Consider the following 12,427-nt stretch of genomic DNA (forward strand, 5'->3'; position numbering starts at 1 on the left):
ATTGCAGAAATCTAAACCACCGATAGGTTTCAGAAATTTTAAATAAGAAAACAGCTTACTGAAAAAATCAGCTTCCTTTCTACTAAGGTTGTCAAACAAACTTTAGAGGAGACAGTATTATTCTCCTATTCAGAGAAAACCTCTTCCCATGTTAAGATACCCATAAGAGATTAATTACCTCACACCAGTCAGGCTGTTCTGTTGATTTTCTGCCGCCAAACCCCAATTGCCACAGAAGCCTCAAAAGTTTGAGCTGCTGTTAAGCCTTGAAACAAGTGCTGGACAGCCATACTCTTCCACACTTCCATTTAATAGCAACACTTCGTGTTTGTGTGGCAGAAAGATGCCTAACGACTTTCCGGACTGACTCTCAATTAGACACAAAGTATGATACAACCAAATATTGCTGTGAGGGTAGTGAATGAGAGCAGATACTGCCATGAAGTTAGGGTGGGTACATAGCAGGGGAATGCAGACTTAGATCCTAGAACTGTGCATCATGAAGAAAATGCATAATTAAAACCACTCAGTTTTTGAGAAAATACGTTGTGTGAATACTGAAGGTACAGAAAAAAGCTGAAATTGTAATTAGAGACAAGGAAAAAGGCTGCTAATCTGAAACATAATAAAATGCATAGAAAATTTATTTGACCAGTGGAGGAAAAAAGCATATCCAAAAGCAAAAGAATCATAAAATAAATTATAAGGAGTAGTTATTTGGGCTTCCTACCCTTTTGTGACAGCAAATTAGAATGAAATTAAGAAAATAGTAAGGACATAAATCTTACACCTTCACAAACTTTACCATAGAGTCAAGTTTTCTATCTTACTGTTTCATTTCCTTAACTTATATTTGTTTGCAAAGGCAAGGAAAAGCAACTTAAACCAAAAAGCAACTTCAATCAAAAAGCAAAAGCATACTGCTAAAATACCAGGTGTTTCACAAGGTATCTTTCTTTTTTTACAAAATTCTAACACCAGTTGTATTAGCCAGCCAAAAAATGTTTATCCCCACTTGAGGAGGGGAAGGGGAAGAAAATGTACAAATAAACCTCTTCTTACTTCCTAATTAAAAATACTGTATTACTGAAAATAATCCCAGAGGATAGAAATGGAAAGTTCTATTAAATTAAACATTTCACTACTACCATCCTTGTCCATTCTATGCATTTTAGTGCTTCTTCCAGATTCATTTTAAGGGAACAATTTTAAAAGCAGCAGAGGTTAATGTTAAAATGATATTTACATGCAGAAATTGCTAATTGGGTGCTCCCAGAATGCAAATTTCTACTTTTTCTCTTGGGAAACTATTTTCTACTCATAAAGTATGAATAGCTTTTTTCAGAATTCCAACTTAAATCTCCTGCTACAGTAATCTCTTAGTGTCTTAGTACAATATCATAACATCCTAAATAGTCCTCTGAGACTGGTTTGACACATACAAGGCTAAAGACTGTTGCTTTTATAACTTTTAAAATAATCCCTCAGACAGTTTCCATTGTGATTTATTTAGAATGCATTCATCAGTGTGTTCAACTATTATCCAGTTATACCAGGAAACAAAATGCATGAAATGAGAAGAAAAGGAGGAGACAAAAGGAGAGAATAATTTCTCATTCCTTTTCAACTCCTCTCTTCTTTGAATTTTTTTTTTTTTTTTCTCTCCCTGTAATGCTTAGTTATCTTTTCAGGACTCTTCTCTCCCCATTACCACTGCATTTTATTTTATTCTTCCTTGCCTGGTTCAGCCCTTTATTATTTCATTGTTGTGTTAGGTAGGCCAAAGCTTCCCTTTCAGTACAGAATTGATTGCTTCCCCACAGGAGTGTCAGCAATCAGCAGGGAGTTGAAAAGATAAACACTCAGAACCAATGTTTCTCCAGGTAGAAACAAGAGGTGACAGTATTTCCAACAATAATTACTCATATCCATCCTGATGGAAACACTGCTGACAAAGGCAATAGAATTTATTAAAAAAAATTAGCAGAACAAAATCATCTCTGTCATGCGAGTCTTAGCAAAAGCCATGGAACTTGTCAGTGCCTCTGCTTTATTTAGTCTGATAAGGCCTTGATGACTTCTTCGAGTCAAACAGAGAAAATGTTCTTAACCAAAAAAAAGGGGGTGGGTGGGGAGGAAACAATGTTTGTTTAGCCATTTGCTTTCTAGGAATCTGAGAGCATTGTTATTTATTGTCTTCTTTTTTTTTTTAAGTGTATTTTTATACAATTTGGAATCCTTTTATAGTCTGAATATCCAAAGACATTGATATTTTTTCTCCAACCCTTAGAATTTGATCAAATAGTTCATCACAAAGAAAGGTATGTTCCAACAGGAAAAAAAAAAGACCTGAAAGACAGTTAATTAACACAGGGCAGGTGATCAACAACCCTAATCTTATATATAATATTAAAAAAACCTATAAATGATTTATGAAACTGCCTTGCAGTATCAAATAGGAAGTAGTTGTTTAGGAGTTAGTGGACTTAAACATGTAGTACCCAGATCTGCAGAGACTCTACTTAGTAGCACAACAGTGACCTGTCTTCTGTGCCATTGACCACTGGAATTCAGTCCCAAGACAGGCTGGAGAGGTGGGTGCCTCAGGAAGACAGTTTCAGAAAATGATAGTTGAGCGGCGAGGCAGAAATGGCAAGACAAGGAGGACAGGGAAGAGGAAGACCTGCATGATACCATGTGGGTACTGTCAAAAACAGAACTCAGATTTCCACCTCCTTGCTCAAACAACTAACTGTCCTTTTGAGGAATTAAATGAGCAAATTAAATCAAATTGAATTACATGTTACAGAATTAAATTAGTTGTAGGGGTTGGATTAATTCTGCAGTCCACTAACTGCAGTTCTGTTTTACTAGATTCTCTCTCAGCTCATTTATTCCATCTTTCTCCTTTTTATACATTTCTTCTTTTATTCCTTTAATCTCACCTGTAGAATCAGTTTTTAAATAATACATATATACAGACACGTGTGCATGCATAGCATTCTAAGGTATAGTTTCTTTTTTCGATTTTTTTTTTTTTGTAATTTACTTGCATTTAAGTGAGCTACTGTGAAAGGAACAGAAGTACTTTTCAAGTCAACAGAATTAAAAATTTTAAACTAAAATAAAATACAATTGCAATTTTTATTTTAAATTTGATTAAAATATAATACATGCAAAACCATCTTCTCCAAACTAGGATATGAATCATATAGTGCTAGTGTAGTAGAGGATCAAAGAAATTAAGGAATCTTACACTGCACAAGTCATTTCAAGTAGATTGAATAAAGCCCCAGAGAGTATTAAACATGAACCTCCAATGGGTGGAGTTTGGATGACTTTTAGCAGGGAATTCCCTTGCATGCTCTGTCTGGAAAACTGTTCTAGAACTGAGAGCCCAGATTATATCATATATGTACTGAAAAATTTAAGAAGAAAACAGAAAACCATGGATAGGGCAGCCAGAATCCTTGCACAAACTGAATGATACATAGAAAAGTAACTCAAATTTTTGAGTTTGCAGATCGTGTTGTTAGAAAAGATATAAAGATCATGTGGGATACATGACTCCCACTGCTTTAATCATTACATCTTATTGTTACTTTCAAGTCCAATAATGTTCTCATTTCTTCTATTTTTTTACAAAGGTTTCCTGGTTTTACATAAGATTTTGTTTTAAAAGTTCTCAAAAATGACAGACTTTATTTTCCTCTTTCTTGTTTTACAAAAGATAGCCATAAAATCATCTGATGATGTCATCATTTCAGTGTCTCCTCCTCATTCCAAAATTCCATACCTCACTGGAGTTACAGTCAGGGTTCACTGATTCAGCCCTTTAGAGAGCACTCCGATTATCAGATAGTCTAGGTGTAAGTTATAAATGCATGAAAGCAAGGACTAAACCCAAGACAAATTAAACACAATATTTTGTTTAACAGATCTCGCCTAAGAAAAGCATGACTTATTCTTTGTGAAGCAAATAGCGTGTAGCTATTCAAGTACAGATTTCATTTGTCTTAATAGAGTTAATACTGAAAAAACTTCCCAAACTCCTTCAAACCAGCATTAGCATTTTGTCAAAATATGACTTTGCTATTTGTGTAAAACTTGCACTGTAGATCTGTGACTTTTTTATTCTTCAAGTTTTCAATTGTTTAGTGTGCACTAAGCCTTAAAACCTACTTGTGAATAAATGTAGTTGTCCTGGGTACAGCTGGGATAGAGTTAATTTTCTTCCTAGTAGCTGGTATACTGTTATGTTTTGGATTTAGTGCGAGAAGACTGTTGATGACACACTGATATTTTTAGCTGTTGCTAAGTCATGTTTAGACTAAGTCAAGGATTTTTCAGCTTCTGATGCCCAGCCAGCCAGAAGGCTGGAGGGGCACAAGAAGTTGGGAGGGGACACAGCTGACCCAAACTGGCCAATAGGGTATTCCACATCATATAATGTCATGCCCAGTATATAAACTGGGGGGAGTTGGCTGGGATGGGCAGATCACTGCTGTGGGACTGGCAGTGGTCAGCAGGTGGTGAGCAATTGCATTGTGCATCGTTTGTCTGTCTTGGGTTATATTTCACTCTCTTTTTGTTATCTTCCTTTTCATCATCATCATCATCATCATCATCATTATTATTATTATTATTATTATTATTATTATTATTAAATTTCAATTATTAAACTGTTCTTATCTCAACCCACAAGTTTTACTTGATTTCGATTCTCCTCCCCATCCCACCGGGAGTGGGGGGAGGAGGAAGTGATTGAGTGGCTCTGTTGTGCTTAGTTGCTGGCTGGGGTTAAACAACAGCGAAAAGCAAGAAAAAGAATTCCATCATTCCTAGTCACACACTGCATGTCTGAAGCTGAACTATTACACCCTGATTACTTCGCCATCTATGCTCTTAAGTGGGGAGCGGCCACTGAAATTGTGGCCCAAAAGCTTTTCTGCCCTGCTGTGCTCTTCCAGCCACAAACACGCAACTGTAGTGTTGGCTGCAGGGCCCACAGAAATTGTAGATTTCCTGGGTAGTTTTCCCAGAATCTCCCCAAGCCCATGAACCCCTGCTGTGTCAGTAGTGATGGCTCTGGGTGTTAGTCTACTACAATACTAATTATAATACCACCTCCATAACAAAATGTCTGCCACTACCTTCAGACTAACTGTAGACTGAATTGTAGATGCAAGTTTGAAATGAGATGGGGTTTTGGCAGCACCTGCACAAATGAGAAAAAGATGCATTAAATAGTTCTACTAAGAAAAACAGATACCCAGACACTGAAGTCTAACTCTTCTTATTATATATTGAAGATAAGGATAAATTATTTCTTCATTTACTTCTTTTGGTATGAAACTGTAAGGTAGCTCCTAACACTTCCTAGACCTTCACTGTCTGGACTTAGAAAAAAAGTGAAAATTTCAAAAATGCTGTACTTTTAGCTCATGTAAAAAATGGAATACAAACTTTAGAGAAGGATGAATAGGTTGAAAAGATTTTCCATTCTCCTCACTGAAAAGACTACAGTAATAGTCATATCTGACATATAAAAGCTTGTAACAGCTGTTACAAAATATTTTTCACAAGACTATGAAGCCAGTACAACTAAGTATAATATTAGTTTAGTTATCTTTTCTCTGATGCTGTGATCAACTTATAATGCCATCAGTGGGAACAGGGAATCTTGAAAAAATTACATATAATTTTTAACGCTTTAGAATGTTTTAGCAAAAAAATACAATTACTGTAATAATTTTCATATATTTAGCCCTTTTCAAAGTAAGATAAAATGTCCATCTTGTATGTGGAATTGAAACGTACTCACTTGCTTTGCTTTTCACATGTTATTTCTGCACATGGCAAGATTTGTAAGACTTGTCCTTTGTACAGGACAGCAGACAAACATCTTCAAACTCCATTAAATGAAATGAAGACTAATTCATCCTTTCTCATGAGCCCACTAGAAAGCGATAGCTCATAATCAAGATCACTTTTTTTTTTGCACAATTTTTTTACATCACACACCATCTACAACGTGGTCACCTGCAAGAGACATTTCATTAGAGCTTTCTATCAATTGTGGTCTGCCATATAGGAGACCCAGGCTTCATTCTTAACATTGTAGTCTCTGGAGTAGTAACAGGCGGCATTGGCATGTGATTTGAGCACCAAAACAAGAGAGCACAGCACACCTCTCACTTTATTGCAGAGCTCAGTTCATAATTTAAACTGTGATGATCTCTAACTCTGGTATTTAATTAATCTGAAAAAGTACTGTGTGTTTTATAGAAGTAGGAAGGAGTCAGAAATAATCTCTGTGGTTCCAAGAAGGATAGGGAAGATGCTGGGAAAATCAGAACTAATATTTTCCACATAACACATATATACTCACCCAACCAAACACACCAAAATGCTTTTTCTTTATGCTTATTATGAGCAAGCAGGAATATCTGATTTTTCTGATTAGCCAATAAAACCAGATTAACACTCAGTAAGAATGTATATGTTGTTTAAAACAGTCACTGATATTATTTTTTATTACACCAAAAAGGAATAAAGATTGTCACTGACCCAGTGTCCCACTTGGCAATAGCTATACATTTTTTTTTTTCTCAAAGGTCTCCTATGCATAACCTTTAGGAGTTAGTAAAAACTACATGTTTATAAAACCATGGTGACCACAAGTGCTTTCACAAATACTGATTAGAGAGTAGTCATATTTTTTTTAACATAAACCCATTGATTACAGATGGCCGAGATTTAGGTTTCCTGGAAAGAATTTTTTCAATTTTCAGATAAGCATTGGTCATGGACACAATGTTACCAGCCAGATGGGCAAGGTACAAATCGCAATGTGTAATTGCAGTGTTTCTGTACAGACTCTATTACAATGCTTAAGAGAAATCACCAATGAAATTCTCTAATGCACTCTGAAGAAATAGGCAAAACTAGAAATCACAACTGCAGCATTTTACATTCAGGTCCTTTTTTGTCCTCTGTTAAAATTCTCTTAGAGTAGATATTATTTTTCACGTAGTACATCAAAGGATAATGTCTTGCCAAGTGTTTCTTTGAGATTATTATAGAACTTTGGGTTTATTTCTGTATTATACTTACCAGACTCCTTGCAGGGTGTGATTCATCATCACCTATCTCCACTGTGTCCTCTTTACATCAGGCCGCCTTACTACAAAATTCGCCTGCAACCTTCAGAACTGTGCATCCAACAAGAGATATTTACCCCCTCAACCTAGCAGAAATTCCTTCTTAAATTTACAGAATAGAAGTACACTCTTCAGTAGGCTCTTCATCCTGCATGCTGTTGCATACTAGAAAGGTCCAAAGAGATTTTGGTAAGAACTAAGAACATTATTTACCTGGCACAGGATCCTGAAAACTCACAGTAAAGGTGGTTAAGGAAGAAAATAGGTGAAAAGACATTCAGAGATTATATATATGATTCTTTTTCCTAATCTAAATCATCTTAAAATGCTTCTATTCAGTTGCCAATGCATAAAGTAGTTTAATTTGGCAGAACTTCTACTTGGAAGAAGAGTGTCCTGAAGCTGGTTTTCTTATGCAAAGCCTTCCTTTTAGCTTTCAGCTTGCAAGGTATACACCATTCCTATACCAATAAGCTAAACCCAGAGAACATATATAAAGAGAAAGGAAAAGAGTGTACATTTCCTATTGGCAAATGAGTCTCAGTTTAAATTAATGTAAACTGGTTACTCTACAGGGAGTCTAACTGTCATGCAAATTACAGTAACCTATACTCTCCTCTGATTTGGCTGACTCTGTTCTTTCTGTTTTTCTAAACCAAAATCCTCAGACTTCTTCCTGTGAGTTACTCCGATAACAGCATTTTGATTTCATTTTGCACATAGGGATACAGCTCTGATTATAGGTATCATAGACAGCAAAACGTATTTCATATTTGTGTCTAGGAGTCCCAGAACAACAGAACTGGAAACCACTAGCTTTGATATAAAGATGAATTTTCTTATTGACAGTTATATATAACAAAAAACAGAACAAACTTTTCAGCTTTGTCTAATAAATTCAGTGATAACTGAAACTCCTCGCAAAATTTTTCCTGGCATTGTGAAATACATCTTGAGATATAATAGAGATAATTGAAAACACCATTAGAAGGAATGATCTTAATCTTGCATTAAAAGTCAAACACCCTTGTTTGCCAGTAGGCTGCTTACATAAACTAAAATGAAAACTATGCTATTCTTCAGTAATGATCCAAAGTGGTTTAATTGTTCTCTTTAAAGTGATTGTGTTTTGGAACATCACAGCAGAATATCGTAAGAATTTTAACAAACTTTTGATGTTTAAATCCACACTAAAAATGAGCTATGTCCAAGTACAGAAAAAAACAATATTTTATTTATAATCTTAGTTTAGTGTTTGAACTACAAATTCTGGTTCTAGAATTGTTTAAAAGATCATGGGTTTTATAGGTTTTCACAAGTAAATTAATTTCTTGGGGTGGTTTTTGTTTTGTTTTGGTTTGTTTTGTTTTTACTTTTTCTTCCATTTTTTCACAGAACCGTGCTTTCAGTAAATACAGAGCAAATCATTACATGGAAAAAAAAAGGTTTGCTTCTTTGTTTTTCTCACTTGTAAAGTTGCTGTTATTATTCCATTCTCTACTGAATGATTTCAAAAAGGGCATGAGAAAACAAAAGAAAAAAAGAGAAAAAGTGACAAAATAGTCCGAATCTCACCACTAGAATTCACCATAAAAATTCCCAAAGTGTAACAGAATTCTTACAAAATTTCCTAGACCAGTTCTTTTAGGGAATCAAGATCTCCTATGAAAAATATGGCAAATGGGAATCAGGGTAGGCTGGGGAGGAAAAGGGGAACGAGGAGGGTAAATAAGTGCAGCAAAACCAGGTTCTGAGGAATACACATAATTTTGTCTGCTTTAGATCACAATAGAATTTTTAATAAATAAATTTCTTTTTCTTTGTAAAGACACTTTTTTGAAACAGTAGATTTAGCCCAGTCATTTGTGTCATTTGTTTTATAAACCATCTTTTGTTGTCCCCACCCCCACCCCATAATGTCATAAATGTTTTAGATTTGAGTCTCTTGTACATTGTCTTTTGAGTTCATTCGGATCAATAACGGTTCATGCACTGAACTGTGTATTGAATTTATTGTGTTAACTGTTGTTGTGTGGTTGAAAGGAGACTTATAAGAGTTATAGTGATTTAGGTGCTCATGCTCTATTGCTGGCATGGGCAAGTGACTCTCTATGGGTGTGTCGCCTGTAAGCTCATCATCCACATTAATGATCTCTACAGTCCGCGTTGGAGCATGATGGTTCTGCCGGTGATGCTGTTTCCTCATTTTGTAGAAAATTACCAGCATCACAGCAGCCATGAGAGTGATAGCCACAAAACAACCAATTATGATTTTGGTAGTCTTCATAACCTCATCTATTCCCGGGATCCCGTTGTTTGTGTCCGTCACAGGAATGGTGAACGTTTTTTCTGTTGATCTTGTGCTCTGTGGAGTGAGTGAGGTTGTCATGTTAGTGGTCTCCCAGTTGGTAACTGGTGTGGGCCCAACCTGCTCTGTGGTCTGTGCCTCATCCTGAGAAGGTTCCACAGTCTCTACTGTGACGGTAGAAAAGTATGTGTAACCAGGGTTATCCAGGGCAGTCACATTCAGCGTGGCAGAAGCCGTGGTATTCCCAACAGAGTTACTCACCATGCATGTATACAAACCTGTGTCTTGCACAGTTACCTTTGTAAAATTTAATGTGCCATCACTGAGCACAGCAATCCGAACTCTGTAGGCCCCATGCGTCATGACAGATCCATTTGGAGTAATCCAAGAGACAGAGGTCAGGGAGGTTGACGCCCGGCATTTCATCTCTGCAGCCATGCCTTCTGTGACGTTGAGGTCTGCTGGTGGCTCCACTATGACTGGAGCATAACACGTAAAGTAATTCAGGTCCAGCTCACCAATGTACCTTCCTTTTAAACTAGGAGGTGTGTGGCAACGGGCGCAGCATGCGGTATTGGAGGGTGCCTTGTCTTTAATCCACCAGCTGAGCCAAAGGATATCACAGTTGCAGTTCCAAGGATTGTGATGCAAGTGGATCCTTTCTAGGCGGAGCGGTGTGAACAGGTCATGAGGCAGTAGTGTTAGATTGTTGTGTGCCAGATTGATCTCTACAAGTGACTGAAGGTTATCGAAAGCATTCCTTTCTATCACTTGAATCTGGGACTGTATCATCCACAATTTCTGAAGATGCATTAACCCTTGGAAAGAACCTGGCCGGATGGCAGTCAGGTGATTCCCAGAAAGATCTAACTCGTCCAGTTTTACAAGCGGGGTGAGGTTAGGAATCTCTCGAAGATTGCACATGGCAAGGTTCAAATACCTCAAGTTGGACAGACCTTCAAAGGCACCTTCTGAGATGTACGAAAGCCTTTTCAATTCCCCCAAATCCAACCTCCGGAGAGAAGGGATTCTGTTAAAAGCATAAGAAGGGATGCTCTCAATGGGGTTGTTTCTCAACCACAGTTCCTTCAGTTTTGACAGGTATACAAAAGCCCCATTTGGGATAGTGGTCAGACGATTGTCAAAGAGTTCCAAAGTGTTGAGATTGGCCAGACCATTGAAAGCCCCTATTTCAATTGTTCTGATGTGATTCCTGCTGAGCTGCAGGATTTCTAGGTGCCTCAGATGCTTGAAGCTATTAACTTTAATGATTTGGATCTGGTTCTCATGGAGATTGAGTAACCGGGTGTTGGTGGAGATGCCGTCTGGCACGTCTCTCAGATTTTTCCGTACGCAAATCACTTTACTGAACTGGTTGCTGCAGGAGCAGACAGAAGGGCAAGTTTGAGCCCTCACTAGACCAGCCACCACAAGAAGCTGAAGAGCCAACAACACCACAAGCAGGGGGTCAAATAGGGCCCTGTTAAACCTAGGACCTATCATTATCTGCTGTGGATGTAAGGTCATCTTGTTCAACATTCATAATTTATTTGGTGTTGGTCCTTCTGGAGTTTGAATAGCCTGAAAGAAAGAAAGAAGGGAGAAGGAGAACATTAAATTAATCTCAAATCTTTAAGTGTGCTCTCTAAAGAAAGACTTCTCAGGTCCTTTCAGTCAACTCTACCAATTTCATGAAACTCTGTAGTGAGAATAGCTGTAGAAATGCTAATATTTTGTTTCCTGTACAGCTATGTATGTCAGCTGTAATTGGCAATGAGATAAGAAAAAGCCAGAGACTAGCTTTTCCTATTCATTCCAATGTATAAAGCATGTAGCTGGATGGCACATAACAAGTTCAACCACAGTGGATACCTAAAAGAAATGTTCTAACTCAGGGGGAGAGTTGAAAGAAGTGACAACGGCCTCAAAAGGCAAAAATGAGTAAGATAGGAATCCTCAGACTATTCAAGGTATTAACTTTCTTGATACATTTTAAGACAAGACAACAGATACTATGAAGAGCGAGTAGAGACTCCTGTTCTGTATGGGTGAAAATCTTTGCCTATACAAATGTGACTCCTGCACCGGAGTTTAACTAGAAGTAAAGCCTTTAATACTGAATGTTGCAGGTCATGCAAATGTCAGGGCAAGATCTTGCCTATTTCAAATCCAAAAAAAAAAAAAATACAAAAGAAACATGCTGAGCATCAATTCTTCCCTACCGTTAAACAGCATCATCCAATTTCATGATATTTCCTCCTCAATTATTTTGTTTGGCACCAACAGCAGAGAAACACTCATTAGTAAATGTGTGTTGAACACAGAAATGAGAATAGCCATTTAAATGCTGAAATATATCTCTGTAGCTTCAGGGTTGGCAGTTTCATTGGCACCTTTAAAAAAACCCTAGAGATCTTACTGTAAGGGGAAAAAAGACCTTTACACTATAAATGATCATTACCAATTTAAGAATTTCGGTACTGATTCATTTGTGGTAGTTCTGAAAGCCCCCAGCCCTCAGTTCATTTTCAATCTGCTGCTCAGTGCAAGGTCCCTCTGTTGTAGAGATTAATGAAATTTTCTATAAATCAGCCAAAAGTGAAGTCTTATAAATTACAGCAAGCTTAAAGCATATTTATAACCTAGAGCACGCAGATGCATAATACATATATTCAGTAAAACAAAATACTATAAGGCAATGGTTTGCCACTCCAGGCTCTGAATTGTTTTATTTTGTGTAAAAAAACCTATCTTGCTTTAAAAAAAACAAACCAGGAAAAAGTAGATGAACTTGCATCTCAGAGCAATTCATTTAACGAAGGACTTTTTTTCTAATTATATATTCAGACAATGTGTTTTTGAGAATTCATTTCTGAATTTTTTTAAAACTTGTTATAATGGTTCAGAGCTAGCAAGTGTTCTCATCTCACTTTTAATAATTTACTGCAGAGAAAGC

The 12,427-nt window shown here is 36.9% G+C and overlaps 1 protein-coding gene across 8 annotated transcripts in view; it reads right to left on the reverse strand.

Annotated features, from left to right (window-relative positions):
• Window positions 1–8,375: 8,375 nt before the first annotated feature.
• Window positions 8,376–12,427, reverse strand: part of LRRC4C (leucine rich repeat containing 4C) — a 565,233-nt gene continuing 561,181 nt past the window's right edge. For all 8 annotated transcript variants that reach the window (XM_052781909.1, XM_052781908.1, XM_052781907.1 and 5 more), the window contains one exon: window positions 8,376–11,052. In XM_052781909.1, coding sequence (XP_052637869.1) covers window positions 9,094–11,010 — 1,917 coding nt within the window. In that variant the 5' untranslated portion in view covers window positions 11,011–11,052 and the 3' untranslated portion in view covers window positions 8,376–9,093. The remainder of the gene's footprint in view (window positions 11,053–12,427) is intronic.

The sequence above is a fragment of the Harpia harpyja genome, chromosome 3 (genome assembly GCF_026419915.1).
Source record: "Harpia harpyja isolate bHarHar1 chromosome 3, bHarHar1 primary haplotype, whole genome shotgun sequence".
Taxonomy (NCBI): Eukaryota; Metazoa; Chordata; class Aves; order Accipitriformes; family Accipitridae; genus Harpia; species Harpia harpyja.